Here is a 15,744-nt window from a genome sequence, read left to right on the forward strand (position 1 = left end):
CTAAACAATTTAAGGAAAATTGGAACATTTAAATCTGGATTGTCCTGGAATAAGTAGTTGTTTCAGAAAATAAGAATATATGTTATTGGTTTCAGGATAACTATTTGGGTTATTTTTCACGAACAATATGAATTTTCAAACCAAACAAATTATGTGCAGTTTTGAAAAAGTTAACATTGCAAAATTCTAAAACCAAATGTGGTTAGTTCAGTTATCTGGTCTCCATCTGAAAGTATCAGCAGATTCTTTTCATGCACTACTACCAAATAACAAATTTTCATTCAAATAAGGGAAGTGTATGATCATGTATCTTGACCTTTTATTCAGTGAGAATAACAATAGTGAGAATGACAATGACCCCATTTTTAACATCTTCAAAAGTAATAAAGAAACAGCATTTTTAAAGCTATAAACAAGGAAAAACGCAAAAAAGAAAGGAATGACTTACACCGAAGGGAAAAGAAAAACGTCCCTTTGGAGCAATGACTTACATTCAAAGATGAAATGCTGAGGACAGATACCAGGTAAATGCTTAAATAGAAGACTTAATTCCGAGCTGAACTTGCAGCAGAAGCTGTTGAGTTTCGGTTCAATCCATTTCCAATATGAGTACCCATATTACCATGGTCTCTCTGGAGTGTGTGTGAAGAATCCACCATATTAGTAACTGCTGAAACAGAACCAGCTCTACTATTTTCTCGAGTTTCCAGGCGTTCCATCAGGCGAGATAGACTAGCAATTCCAGCATTCGCCTCGCTCCTACCAGAACCAACATCAGGCATTGAAGAGCTTCGAGAAAACAATCTCTCCTTCCACCCTCGTGTATTCTTTGAGATTGATTCTTTATATCTGGAAGACAAGACCATATATAATGTGGCTTACGATGACAAAAAAAACATAAAACAAGCACAACTGCTTAGATTAAGAATAAAAATCATTTGAGTGAAGTCATTCATACTTCATTGATAGAGAATTAAATCGAGATTTCCAGGACTCTGATAGTGACTGAAGGTCTGATGGTCCAGCTTTCCCTTGGCTTGGTGTCAAGGACGAACTAGAAGAGTGTCTAGAAAGACAGAAACCCAAAAACAAATGAAAGATGATTTAAGAAATCTGCATGTGTTAACCAACCTAGCCCATAATATAAACCAATTTAAGATTAAAGCCAAAGTGTTTGCATAAAATTGAAAGGATGTTGAAAACCATTACTACCTATCACCAATAGATATTCCTTGTATTGTGGCTGGGTTCAGAACAGATCGAGATGATGAAGCAGAAAGTTGATTACTTTGAACTGATGAAAGGTGAGGCGTATGTTGTGCTGATTCACTGTTACCGGGGGTAATGGGAAGAGAAGAATCAGCTATTGTGGCTGCAGCAAGATCAGAACTTATTCCCGTATGAGAAGGTGAAACAGAAGTGGTAGGAGAGGAATTAGGATGAAAAAATTGTGGATGGTCATTGGTGGATGAGCGATTTCTTGAGCCCTCCCTTCGACCCGCATGGTGAGCCCTTCCCATTGAAACTGCAGCAGCCAAATGCTGAAGAATGCGCTCTTCAAGTTCAGGATCATCAATATCCACAGGTAACTGCAGTGCAATGAAAGAACAAAATAAGTAGAGGTAATACATCCAACACGCTAGCTTGTGAAACTTCATAAATCAAATGACAGGTGAAAAATGCTTATCCTTTAAGATGGCCACATACATGCTGTAATCCGAAATCTCCAAGCGCAGGAAGGTGCAATAGTGTAGCATTTCTTTCCGCATTAACTCTAAAGTTCCTTTCTTGTTCCACAACCTCAAACAATTCTTGACTGAAGGAGGGAAGTCAATTAAAGTCAAGTAAAGCCTACACCCCTGAATCAGAATCATGAAAAATATGGACTGAAAAAAAGAAGCCAAACGAACCTCATCTGATCTTTCAAACTTATGGACTGCCAACACATTGGACAATTAGAACTTCTCTGACACCTGTTTTAAAAAATTTAAACTAATTAGACTGTATATTTCAATGTTCATCATAACTGTATAGTCCCTCAATCATTTCCTTCTCATGTTCCAGAATAAAACAATCTATAAGCCAGTCAGATTTTACCCCCCCCTCCCCCCCCCCCGCCCCAAATTAAAAACAGCAAAAAAAGGTTATTTTGTTCTTCAACAAAGGTGTCCTAGCGTACAAATAAATGTTTATAACTCTAATCACAAACAGAGTAGTTTGTGGGTGTGGGTGAGTGAGTGAGAGACAGGGTATTTTTACTGCATCCCTACAGCATATTCTCTAAACAGTAGATAATAAAAAAAATTACCGGTTCATAAAATGTTTATATTCTTTCAAAAAAATGAGGCATGGATGTAGAGAAGCAATGGCCTCTGATGTAGACACATAAAACCAAAAACGGTGGATGAAAAGCGATGAGGGCAGAGAAACATTTTTTCACACAGTTTCTCTTCAAATTCTTTTGTCTGACATAATTTTAACTACAAAAATAATCATCTGTACAACAATAAATTCTAACTCACATAATTCAGTGCCCTGTCTATATCCAATTTGAATAGAATTCTCTGTTTCCACTACTCAGTCTTGAGTTCACAACCTCATTAATAATAAGAACCACATCTAGGATCTATCTCCCACCTCCCAACAAAGACATTTTCTGAGATATTAATGAGCTTGTTTAAACCGCGTCTCACTCTGACAGATAATGTTTGTGCAATGATTATGCATACATTGCTATCAAACAGTCTGAAGTTCTTGATGTCCAAAACACCAATTCTCTCAAGGATCGTGATTCCGTAAAAAAAGGGTAATATTCTTCCTCAAAATCACCACTTTCATTCAAGTGACTCATACAGTGGGATGGAGCTAAAGGGAGGAAAGGGGTTCAACTGAATCCCCTTTGCCGAAAAATTGTATTGTACAAATAGGAGAATATTGAATTTTCTTTTGGTCATATTTGTATGGTTGAATCCCCTTGAAATGAGAGAAGACTCTAGTATAGTGCCAAAGGGAGTTCAAAAGTTGCTTTAGAACACATGTTCAAATTCTAGGTGGGACACTCTAGTATTTTTTGAATCTCCTTGTCTGAATTTCTGGCTCCACCATTGCATACAGTCTACAATATCCTTACATTCCACCTCCCAATAATAGTGAGAAAACACCAAAGTAAAACCATGTAACTAGATGCTTTGTCTCCCATTAAAGCTTGACAGATGTTTCTTCCGCAAATAGCTTCTTGCTTTCCTCTTTAGGTAAATCTAATCATGCTGCTATATTTGATCATAAAGACAATAGTAATTTTAAGCTCTGAATCGTTATATATCTAGACCTACTTAAGAAGCATAAACCAAATAATGCTAATAAATATCATAAAAACAATAATACTTAAGACGACATGGTACTCTCACTAACAACCTCTGTAACATATTTTAGGTGCAAGGAGTAGGAACAGTCTGTAACCAGCAATTCTCTACAGCAGAAGAGAATCTTGTTTCTTAGTATCGATTTATGCTTCCACACAAATTTTCGCCAGTTTTTACCTTAAAATAAAGAGTATATTTCCTGGATAGTAGGTTAGAAGTAATCATTTATGAATTCTTATTGAACTTCAATACCAAAGTAAATCTAGCTATATATCAAGTGATATTTGTATATATAACACTTTTCTTAACAGAGCTGCACAAGCTCCAAAGTTTGCAATAGTTTTTCTCCCTTCTACAAGTTAATTATGCAAATAAAAAATGCCTCATTTGTATTCCATATTGAATATTTCCAGCAAAGACATGCTTGCAGTATCCACATTTATACGATCTAGCAACTCATAAAACTGATCTCCGATAGCACAATAGCAGAGAGAAATACATCTAGCAACCCCCCCCCCTCCCCCCGAAAGTCCATAGGATTGCTTTGGGCTAATTGTTTGAGTGCATAATCTATGCCTTTTGTTTTCTGAAAGCAAGACAAAATCCTAAATGAAGCTGGTGTAAAAAAACTATGTGCTAGAGAATATATGACATTCAGTAACTACTAAAAGATGGTTGTAAATAACAAAAAGCAAATGCCACATAGAAATAACATTAACAACCACCAACAGACTCGCTGGCGTCCAGTTCCGGGCTATCACCTTTCAAAGACCAGTCCTATTCTTTTGTCAGATCATATTCTTGTCCCTTCTTCATTGTATAGCGCGTGTGTGTATACACAATACACTTCTCCCTTGTTAGGTAACATTGAGTTTCAAAGTTGTGACATATAACTTGCTCAAGTGAGTTACTAAGCCATCTACTTTCCCTGGCTCATTTTGGAACTAGCCAAAAAAGCAAGTTTTCAAACCATCCCTGGCATAAACCAAATAATGCTAATAAATATCATAAAAACAATAATACTTAAGACGACATGGTACTCTCACTAACAACCTCTGTAACATATTTTAGGTGCAAGGAGTAGGAACAGTCTGTAACCAGCAATTCTCTACAGCAGAAGAGAATCTTGTTTCTTAGTATCGATTTATGCTTCCACACAAATTTTCGCCAGTTTTTACCTTAAAATAAAGAGTATATTTCCTGGATAGTAGGTTAGAAGTAATCATTTATGAATTCTTATTGAACTTCAATACCAAAGTAAATCTAGCTATATATCAAGTGATATTTGTATATATAACACTTTTCTTAACAGAGCTGCACAAGCTCCAAAGTTTGCAATAGTTTTTCTCCCTTCTACAAGTTAATTATGCAAATAAAAAATGCCTCATTTGTATTCCATATTGAATATTTCCAGCAAAGACATGCTTGCAGTATCCACATTTATACGATCTAGCAACTCATAAAACTGATCTCCGATAGCACAATAGCAGAGAGAAATACATCTAGCAACCCCCCCCCCTCCCCCCGAAAGTCCATAGGATTGCTTTGGGCTAATTGTTTGAGTGCATAATCTATGCCTTTTGTTTTCTGAAAGCAAGACAAAATCCTAAATGAAGCTGGTGTAAAAAAACTATGTGCTAGAGAATATATGACATTCAGTAACTACTAAAAGATGGTTGTAAATAACAAAAAGCAAATGCCACATAGAAATAACATTAACAACCACCAACAGACTCGCTGGCGTCCAGTTCCGGGCTATCACCTTTCAAAGACCAGTCCTATTCTTTTGTCAGATCATATTCTTGTCCCTTCTTCATTGTATAGCGCGTGTGTGTATACACAATACACTTCTCCCTTGTTAGGTAACATTGAGTTTCAAAGTTGTGACATATAACTTGCTCAAGTGAGTTACTAAGCCATCTACTTTCCCTGGCTCATTTTGGAACTAGCCAAAAAAGCAAGTTTTCAAACCATCCCTGGCCCCCCCCCCCCAATAAAGGAAAAAAACAAGATACACAATATCAATCTATTTGCATAAATATTGTAGAAAACAGCAAAGATAGTGTAAACAAAACTTTTGCAGCTCCCTACCATTCCAGGACACATTGGAGATGAAACTCATGATTGCAGCTAGTTACCTATTAGAAAGAAAAAAACACATATATTAAGCATTAGCACAACAACAACGACCCAGTAAAATTGGGGTCTGGGATGTCCTTATAAATGCTTCAGTTTTTTTTTAATTTTTTTTTATAAGCATTAGCACGTCCTTATAAAAAAATTGAAGCATCAAAACATTGCTATGTTAAACATTTAACTAAAAGCGAAACATCACTAGTATTCACCGTAGAAGGATCGCTTTCGCAGAAAGCCTCGAGGCAAATGCTGCAAGAATCATCACAGGCATCTTGAATTCCACCTTCCACAAAAGCTGCAGGTGATGTCAAATGACCCTCTGTTTTCATGACCTCATCCATTCCCAAAACCTTAAGCACCCAAAAAAAAACAGATTCAAATTTTAGATCTCATCACACAAATTAGCTTCCTATGTAACCTTAAAAAAGAAAATTTTATAACTAATGAATAGACAACAAATATTTTCTTTTTAAAATAAACTCTTAATTCAACAAAAATAACATCCAAAAATGCAAATTTCTTATATGGGGATTTCTTAATTCAACAATATCGTCATATGGGTCTTTTAAATCTGTGAATAGACAAATAAAAATTGGAACTTTAATTTTCTCAAACAACCCATAAAAATGCAAACTTTGACACAGGACAATGTGAAAATCACGTATTTACATTCACTATAAGAAAAATGCCCTAAAGCACCAGAAAAAATTGCACTTCAAACAAATTAATAACAATCAGAAAAAGAATAATCTCACACAATTAAAAGCAAATAAACACAAATTCAAACAAAAAAGACAAATTTTCACGATTGAATTTTGTTATTAGGAAAATTTTACCTCCTGTAAAGTTTAGAGAAATTTGTTCCCAAGAGATAATGAGAATGAACGCTAAGGTCCCTTTCAGGAACCTAGAATTTTGAGAGACAAAAAAGGGAATATTAAATAGAAATGGAAGGCACGTTTACCTTTGCCTTTAATTTGCTTAAAAAGTTGCACCATTAAAAAAAATAAAGTCACTAAAATGCATTTTGGTAAATGCATAATTTTATGAACAAAAAATTTCTATTACATGAACTACTTATAATTTGAATAGAAGAAAAGACTTTATAAAGATCTCTCCATGTTTTTGTATACGGTAAAAATCAGGTATGCCCGATTTCGTAGGCTCGATGGGTAGCTCCGAGAACAAGTTCGAGATAGACCGGGCTCGAGCCCGATGGCGGAGTACAAGACTCGAAGATCGAAGTGCTTGATGAACACCGAGGCCAAGTATGACCAACCTCGAGATAGTATCGTTATGTTTTCATAACAGAAAGAGCGAGATTCCCGCCGTGGCCTTGAGATCACGACGTGAATTCCGGAACGGATTTGTACTAGGCGGTTAGACAGCTGTATAATAAGATTCCCTACTACAATTAGAAGTGTACCTTATTTAGGATTCCTCTATTATATAAAGGGGATCCCAATCATTTGTAACGCAGGAATCATTGACAAGAGAATATACAAACATCACTTTTTGCTTACTCTTGATCAGAATTACTTTATTATTTTATTGTTCTTGCTAACCCACCTCGAGGCTGCCTTAGCTCGAGGTCGAGACTTGTTTGCACACTGGTTTGACTCGCTCTACTCTTTAATTTATACCTTTAATTTATTGTTTATCAATTAGTATTGGATTAAATCACATATCTTTAAAACCACAATACAAGTTTAATTGTTACTCGAATTTTAGGGTAGACAGTTTGGCGCCCATCGTGGGGCTAAGGATAATAGTGATTGTTTCAATACTGATTTTGGTAACACACGTTATTTTCACACTTGTTCTTGTCAAGAATTTTTGTTCTCAAGTTAAAATATGTCAAACTCATAAAACACACCCGTACATGGCGATGATGGTCTTGGATTTCACGGGGAAAACGATAAAGTAGTTGCTCTAGGAGCTAGTGTACCACCGATTGACCCTAGGGAAATGCCGGTTGTCGATCCAGTCGATGTTAGTTCGCACATTGTTTTGAACGCAGACCTAAACGCAGATCCCGGAGGAAGTGCACGTAGGGAAGGCCGATCTGGTGGCCAAGGAACACAGGGGTGTAAGAGACGGGGGAGTTAGTATCCAAGTAATATTCGAGATGCTACAAGCTCAACAGGCCAATATTGCTCAGCTTCAGAGTCAGCATATAACTCCGAGTGTAGTAGAGCCGGAAGTCACTCGCTGACCGAGCCAGTGCCGGAAAGGATGAGCGTTAACAGATCAGGGACTAAAAGAATCGAGTTAGGAGAAAAGAAGATCGAAGATAATGAAAAAAAGGTGGAAACGTACAACTCCTGAGTTGATCAGATACCGGGGGGACCCCCGATCTTAAAGGGTTTGGATTCAAAAAAGTTCGTGCAGAAGCCTTTTCCTCAGAGTGCAGCCCCGAAGCCCATTCCAAAGAAGTTTCGTATGCCAGATATACCTAAATATAACGGGACCACCGATCCTAATGAACATATCACTACGTACACGTGCGGGATAAAGGGAAATGACTTAGAAGATGATGAGATCGAGTCCGTTTTGTTGAAAAAATTTGGAAAACTTTATTAAAGGGAGCAATGATTTGGTATCACAACTTGCCACCGAACTCCATCGATTCATTTGCCATGTTAGCTGATTCTTTTGTGAAGGCGCACGCCGGGCCCATAAAAGTCGCAACGAGAAAATCAAATATTTTCAAGATAAGACAAAGGGATAACGAAATACTGAAGGAGTTCGTGTCCCGATTTCAAATGGAACAAATGGAGTTACCACCGGTCACGGATGATTGGGCCATTCAAGCTTTCACATAGGGGTTGAACGAGGGGAGTTTGATAGCGTCACGACAATTGAAGCAAAATCTGATTGAGTATCCAGCTGTAACTTGGGCAGATGTCCATTATCGTTATCAATCGAAGATCAGGGTCGAGGACGACCAGCTAGGAGCCCCCTCGGGTTCAGTTCATCCAAACAGATTGGCACTTAAAGCCCCGAGGGATACCGATAGGGAACGAAGGTCGAACAGAGAACGATATCAGCCATATGTCGTAGATTGAAGAAACAATGGTTCGGGGCGCAATCCTCCTCGGAATGATCGAAGAAATGATCAAAGGCAAAATTCTCAGGGACTTATGAGTAAGAATGGTTTTGATAAACATACCGATCCCACAGAAGTGCCTCGATTATCGGAGTATAATTTTAGTGTCGATGCATCAGGGATTGTATCGGCTATTGAAAGGATCAAAGACACCAGGTGGCCCAGACCTATACAAACCGATCCTTCTCAGAGAAACCCAAACTTGATGTGTAAATATCATGGTACACGTGGCCATAGTACCGAAGACTGCAGACAACTGAGGGAGGAGGTAGCTCAATTGTTCAACGAGGGCCACCTTCGAGAGTTCCTCAGTGACCGAGCTAAGAATCACTTAAGAGAAAGAGACGCCAACAGAAAGAATGAGTAAGAAGAACTGCAACATGTAATTCTTATGATCGTTGGGGGGGTCGAGGTTCTAGAAGGGCATATATTCAAACATACCAAGGTGTCGCTCACCAGAGAAAAACGGACTCCAAGTTATGTGCCCGAAGACATCCTATTGTTCGACGGCGAAGAAGTGGAGGGCATTTCTCAACCCTCGCTACTCAATACTAGTGTAGGCTTGAACCCGATCTATTTATGGTGCCGTTGCCGGGGAGTTAGACGGTCTTAGCTATATATCTAAGTATTTGTGTATTTTATTTTTCTTTCTTTCTGTTTTTCTAATTTCGCGTGTGAATTGCTTTTAGGTACCAAATGTCTCTTAACAAAGAAGCCCTCAGGAATATACCATTGGGGGAGGAGGTAGATGACGAACAAGTGGATGGGGTTCATCTTAAACCTCAAGTACAAAGGAGAGGCCGCCCGCCTAATGACAACATCCCAAACCCTCCCCCACCTCCTCCAAGGGCAGCACAATAGTCCTGCCCCGGATTAGGGCGGACAACTTTCAAATAACCAATGTCATGCTTACACTATTGGAACAGAGGGGTTTCTTCACCAGAGCTCCACATCAAAACGCCTATAAACATCTCAAAGGTTTTGTTGACACGTGCTGGGGGAGCAAGCAAACTAATGTCTCCGACGACGTATTGAGGTTAAGGCTTTTCCCATTTTCTCTAAGGGGGAAGGCTTTGGATTGGCTAGAGAGGTTACCCAACCATTTCATACAAACATGGGATGAGTTGGTCGAGAAGTTCATCTCAAATTTCTTTTCTCCAGGACATATGGCAACGTTAAGAGATGAGATGCTTGATTTTAAACAAGATCCAAATGAACCGTTACATGAGATTTGGGAGAGATACCGAACAATGGTTAAAGAGTGTCCGAACAACGATATGAATGAGGCCATGATCCAACAAACTTTCTACAGGGGGATCAACACAACAAACCAATGTGTGGTTAACCAACTTGCCGTGGAAACTTCCTGAACATGCCATATGCCGAAGCTTGTGAAATACTTGATAAGATGGAGGATACCTCTTCGGCGTGGCAAAGTAGAGCCAATGTGCCAAGGTGGCCCTAATGTTATTCACCTGCACAAGGAGCTACATGACCATGGGCAAGCTATAGCCGAGTTGACAACTACCATGAACCAATTGGACAAATCTCAGCTTCAACAAGTTCAAGGGCCAAAACAAGTGAATGCCATAGAAGGAGTGAACATGATGGTCAACAAGAGAAGGCAATAGGGTCAACAAGTTCAAAACAATCCGGATCAATTTGAGCAAAGTGGTAGTGGGTGCAATCAAGATGATTCATATGATGATCAAAGTGAAGAGGTTCAATATGTCAACAATTATCAAGGCCAATGGAGCGATGCTCCGAATCAACAACAGTGGAAATCACAGGGAAACCAAGGAAATTGAGGCAATCAAGGTCAACAAGGAAATTGGAATAGTGGCAACAATAACAACCAAGGCAATTGGAGGAACAACAACAATCAAAATTGGGGTAATCAAGGAAATCAAGGCAACCGGGTGGCAACAATAATAGTAATTGGGGAGGCAATAACAATCAAGGAGGTTGGAACAACAATAATAAAGGAATCCGAGGGTCGGGCTTTCAAAGGCCCCTGATGTATCAACAACCGAACAACCCGCCTCCATATCCGTCACAAGGTTCTAGTTCTTCCAACAATGAGATAGGATGGATTGAAAACATGTTCAAGCAGATGATGGAGAAAAATGCCGACTCCGATGCCCAATTAACCTCCCAGAACGCTTTTATCCGCAACTTGGAAGTCCAACTTGGCCAAATTTCTCAAGTTTTGAATACTCGCCCTAAGGGGGAACTACCAAGTGATACGATAGTAAACTCGAAGGATGGGAACAATATGGGGCATGCTATGGCGGTGACTACAAGAAGTGGGAAAGGTGGAGTTTCTAGTACCTCAAACTTAAGAAAGATTGTGAATGATGATATGGTGATGCAAGATGATGATGAGCCAAGTGTCACACCCCTTTTTTACAAACCAACTCACTTAACCCTTTTAAAAATATAAAAAGATTTTGTAAAGCTCGAAAAGGGTTTTTCAATTTTGAAAGTGACAAAAATGGTGTTCAAAAGGATTAACTCAGAGTCACCACCTAACTTTGATTTCGGTGTGCCAGGTCACCGTTTTTAAAAAAAATGATTTTTCCTTTTAAAATATTTTAGACTTTAAAACCAAGTCCGCACCAGAGATTCGGGTAAGGGGGTTCATTTGGCTCGGGGAGAAGGTGTTAGGCACTCCCCAAGTCCCGTAACTAGTACGGTTGCATACTTGATCTAGTCGGCTTTTAAAATATTCAAGTTGAGATAAAAATATAGAAAAGTAAAGTAAATACATACGAGGCTCGAAGTCGTCCCCACCTAATAAAATAAAAATAAAAATAAAAATAAAAATATTATGAGTTCTACTATCGACCTCCAAATGTATACTTCGAGGTATACCCCGAAATAAATACATACAAATCCTTCGGGACATTCCCCGGATAAATTTGACTAAGGGAACGACCTCTCGCCTCGAGACCAACAAAAATCTTAAGGCTTGCCTACCCAAATGTGGTTGGCCTAAGCATGCTCCTAGCGGACAATGTAGTTAACTAAACAAATGAAAGAAAACTAAATAAAGTAGGAGAAAATTCTAAATCATGCTCATTCCTTTCTCAACTTATCATTTTTATTATTAGACCGAGCCTGATAACTAAAGCATGGAGACAAATCAACCGCTACTGAGCTTCGGCCTCTCCCCATTCCCACAGATCAACAACTATTCAATCAAATATCAATCCCATGGAATCAAGCAACCATCCATACAGACATGAAAAAGTTGGCGCCCGGAATGTATGAGCCAAAGAAAGAAACAAATAAAGTAAAAGAACTAAGGGTCGATCCAAATATGATAAGAGCATGTTATTAAACCCATCAACCCATTATACCTTTATAAAACACTCTTGCCCAACCTTAAAGTGATAATTCCTTAATTCGATAATGACTTATGATACTTGCAATATAACCATGAACTAATGTGCTCAAACAAGGCTACTATAATTCCATCACATTGTACTTAAATTTAGGTGAACAGATCTACTCATGTTTAAGTCCTAAAAAGTTCACAAATTAATTATGTGAGTCAATCAGTTTATTCTCACCTAATTTAACTTCTATATACATGAAATTTCACTCAAAAATAATTACCTACTAGTTTTAAATCCACTCTTAAACTCCACACAATTTTAAAATGCATCTTAAGCTTGTCCGAAGCTAGCAGCAAATAGAACCTTGGGAACGAGGAGGCCTTTTGAAATTTTGTCTCACTTTAAATCCAGCAGAGTACTTATTATAAAGAAAACTATCAATCAAGGCTTAAACCACAACAAAATTTCAAATAATAGCATGCGTGCGTTACTACTCAAACCAAAGAAATAATTCTGAGAACATGTTGTGTCGCTATCCTGTAGACTAATGGTTCCAGGCTGTGATCAAATTAATTTGGCAAATACGACAGATGCATATCTATGCTAACAGTATTGAAGCACATTCAAGCCTTGGTTAAACATGCCAAATACAGTACTAGACTTTAACTAATCTTTTCAAAATGAAACAACCATAATACCTCGACACAAGTAGTACTAGAATAGCACTTCATGTCAAATCAACTTCTTTCAGATCTTGGCAGAATCAACCTCTAGTAACACTCAACTAAGAACCAAGCGAGCTATGTATTCCCGAATACTAGTTAACTTGTTACGCCCCGCAATATTACGTCAATATTACGTCCCGCAGTATTATATTACGACGATGTTATGCTCTGCAGTAATATGTTACGATGGTGTTATCCTTTGCAGTAATATATTACGGTGATATTACGCTTCACAGTAATAAGTTACGACGATGTTGCACCCTGCAGTATTTTACGTTGAATTTTTCGTAAGGTAATTTCCATCAGTCCAAGGAAAAGATTATTTGGGAATTATAAGGATTATGCTATTTTACAAGTGATTAGTAAATTCATGAAGGTGAAAGGGGGAGCAAGTCTAAGAAAATGAATTTTGTCAAAGTTTGGCATTTTGGGATAAAATACGGCCCGAGCAAAAATATCCGGTATTTATGGACTAGTGCCATACAAGGTACTATGTGTTCATGATAGAAAAGTGTATAAGGTATGTGAAAAGTGAGTAATATTTTAAGTAAGTGGGAATAATTCTCAAATTTTTGGGTAATTGGTTAATTATCGGGTAGCGGGATATTACCGAATTAAATAATTAGTTATTGGATAAAGGTTTAAAATTCCTCTCCACGTGGCAACCATATGGTATTCATTTGATGACTCTTAAACTAAACTTCCAAGATGTCACTTTGAAAGAAAGATAGGTAGTACTACAATACTTATCATACATTACTCTTCCAATGGTTAGCATAGAAAGATGATAGGAGGTATAGTGTCGAAAGTTGTCATATTTTATATCTCCTCCTTTCAAAATTGTTCTATGATTGTTCATGTGCTTAGGACTAATTAGCCTTACCAACTCTATTAAGAGAACTTAGGTGACAATTGTAAGTTGGACTTTATTCGTGAGCATTGTTCAGTCACAGTATGTTTATGATTAAAATGCTAGCATGATTAGGGGGAATAAAGTATACCGTGACTGGAAGCTATGAAGTATTGAAGCATGAAGTCTTGTACATCTGTGTTTATTCACTGCCGTAGTTCACAAATAGAAGAAATCAGTTTGTGGCCAGGTATGTTAAGGCTAAGCTCTTCCTTTATTTTGGCATGATCTTGTCATTACACAAGTTTGATAACGAAGCATAAAGAAAAATTCATATCCCGAAATTTACATATATTTTGCTAGTCTCGCAAGTTACAATATTCTCTTTATTGGGACTTCATATTCATTTGATTATTTCCTTCTTCCAGTCAAGAAAGCAGAGAAGTTACATATATACAGTATTAAAAGTATTTTCATTACCATCGAGCTATAATCGATGGGCAGGCCCCTATTGGGCAACCTCTGATCAGATGGTAAGTTATATACCGATCCTACTGTGGCCGAGCGCTTATGAGCGAGTCCAGTTGGTCGAGATACAAAGCCTAGTATGGCCGAGCGCTTATGGGCAAGCCTACTATGGCAGAGCAGTTATATATATACCGAGCCTACTGTGGCCGAGCAGTTATATATATACCGAGCCTACTGTGGCCGAGCGCTTATGAGCGAGCCCAGTTGGTCGAGATATAGAGCCTAGTATGGCTGAGCACTTATGAGCGAGCCTACTACGACAGAGCAGATATATATGTATACCGAGCCTTATAGGGACGAACAACTATTTTACTTACTATATTGAGAGAATTGAGTTAGTATCAGCAGGTAAATATATCTTCAGATTATCTTTGACTTCCAGCTACTTGCAGTTATTATATTTTCAGTTCAGTTTCAGCTTTCAGTATATTGCCTTACATACTCAGTACATTATTTCGTACTGACGTCCCTTTTCTGGGGGCGCTGCATTTCATGCGTACAGGTCAGACAGACAGACGAGTAGGCCTCTTCAATAAGTGTTGCCCGAGATCAGCTTGATCGGTAAGCTCCATGCCTTTCGTAGTTTCCCGGTCTAAAGCCTTATGTATATCTTGTATATATACGTATATATGTCATGAGTAGGTCGGATAGCCATTCCGATCACAATATATCCATTAGTAGAGGCTTGTAGACATATCCTGTCAGTTAGTGTAGTATGTTGGGCTTCCAGGCCTTGTATGTATATTTGGTTGGTTTGTCAGCTGTAATAATTATGACGGCCTTGTCAGCCCAGCTTTATATTGACATTTAGTCAGCATTCGTAGTCGTCTTACAATGTGGCCCATGGCCAAAGTATGGCATCATATGTTCATAGCCCCTTAGTTGCAAGTTGGTACGCAAGGATAGGTGAGGCACTGAGTGTCGGTCTCTCCCCCCCAAGTTCGGGGCGTGACAAAAGTGGTATCAGAGCAGTTCTATCCTAAGGAGTCTACAAGCCGTGTCTAGTAAAGTCTTATTTATTGGTGTGTTATGCATCTCACTTATAAGCAGGAGGCTACAGGGCATTTAAGACTATCACTCTTTCTTTTTACTCTAAGATCGTATGGTAGAGCTCACTTATAAAAATTCAAGTCCCGAACTTCTATTCGTAATAAGTATCTGGAAAGAAGGTTGGAAAGAGAGATTGTTATGGAAAAGCTGAGTCAGAGGAATTGGATTTTTGTATGATGCCTACGATAAGTAAATATGAGGTCTTTAGCATATCATGAGTGTACTGAAAGGTGTAAGCTTCCTGATAAGAAGCCTTAAGTCTAGAATACCTATCCATCTTTATGGTGAAGGACAATGAGAGATTAAAAAGATAAGTACAAGTTTCAGCAAGTAAAAGGAGCAAGGTGAAAAAGGGTACGAGGTACCCAACTAATGAAGGTTAACATCATTTATAATTGAGGTAGAGGAACATAAGCTTTTTGAGTTATATTCAATAGTAATAGAGGTATATACAATAGGTCGCACCCATTCCAGATATGCCCTATGAGATTAACAAAAGTAGTATAAGAAGATATGATGGATAAATTGATTGCGTTAGTTGACATTTCTAAAGGATATTGCAAATGTGCTAATAGATCTCTTTATGAGACACCTAGATGGTACACTCCAAAATAGTGCAGCCAGATATGGGTACTACAAAGAC

General features: G+C 38.2%; 1 protein-coding gene across 1 annotated transcript; it reads right to left on the reverse strand.

The window, feature by feature from the left end:
- Positions 1–476: 476 nt before the first annotated feature.
- Positions 477–6,464, reverse strand: LOC107774233 (E3 ubiquitin-protein ligase RHF2A). Its single transcript, XM_075253936.1, is given in 9 exon segments — positions 477–644; positions 647–849; positions 959–1,066; positions 1,213–1,589; positions 1,708–1,816; positions 1,911–1,973; positions 5,454–5,500; positions 5,708–5,848; positions 6,335–6,464. Coding segments are annotated over 8 exon segments (1,065 nt in total). The 5' UTR covers positions 5,840–5,848; positions 6,335–6,464; the 3' UTR covers positions 477–618.
- Between the last annotated feature and the right edge of the window lie 9,280 nt (positions 6,465–15,744).

This window comes from Nicotiana tabacum, chromosome 5, assembly GCF_000715075.1.
Source record: "Nicotiana tabacum cultivar K326 chromosome 5, ASM71507v2, whole genome shotgun sequence".
NCBI lineage: Eukaryota > Viridiplantae > Streptophyta > Magnoliopsida > Solanales > Solanaceae > Nicotiana > Nicotiana tabacum.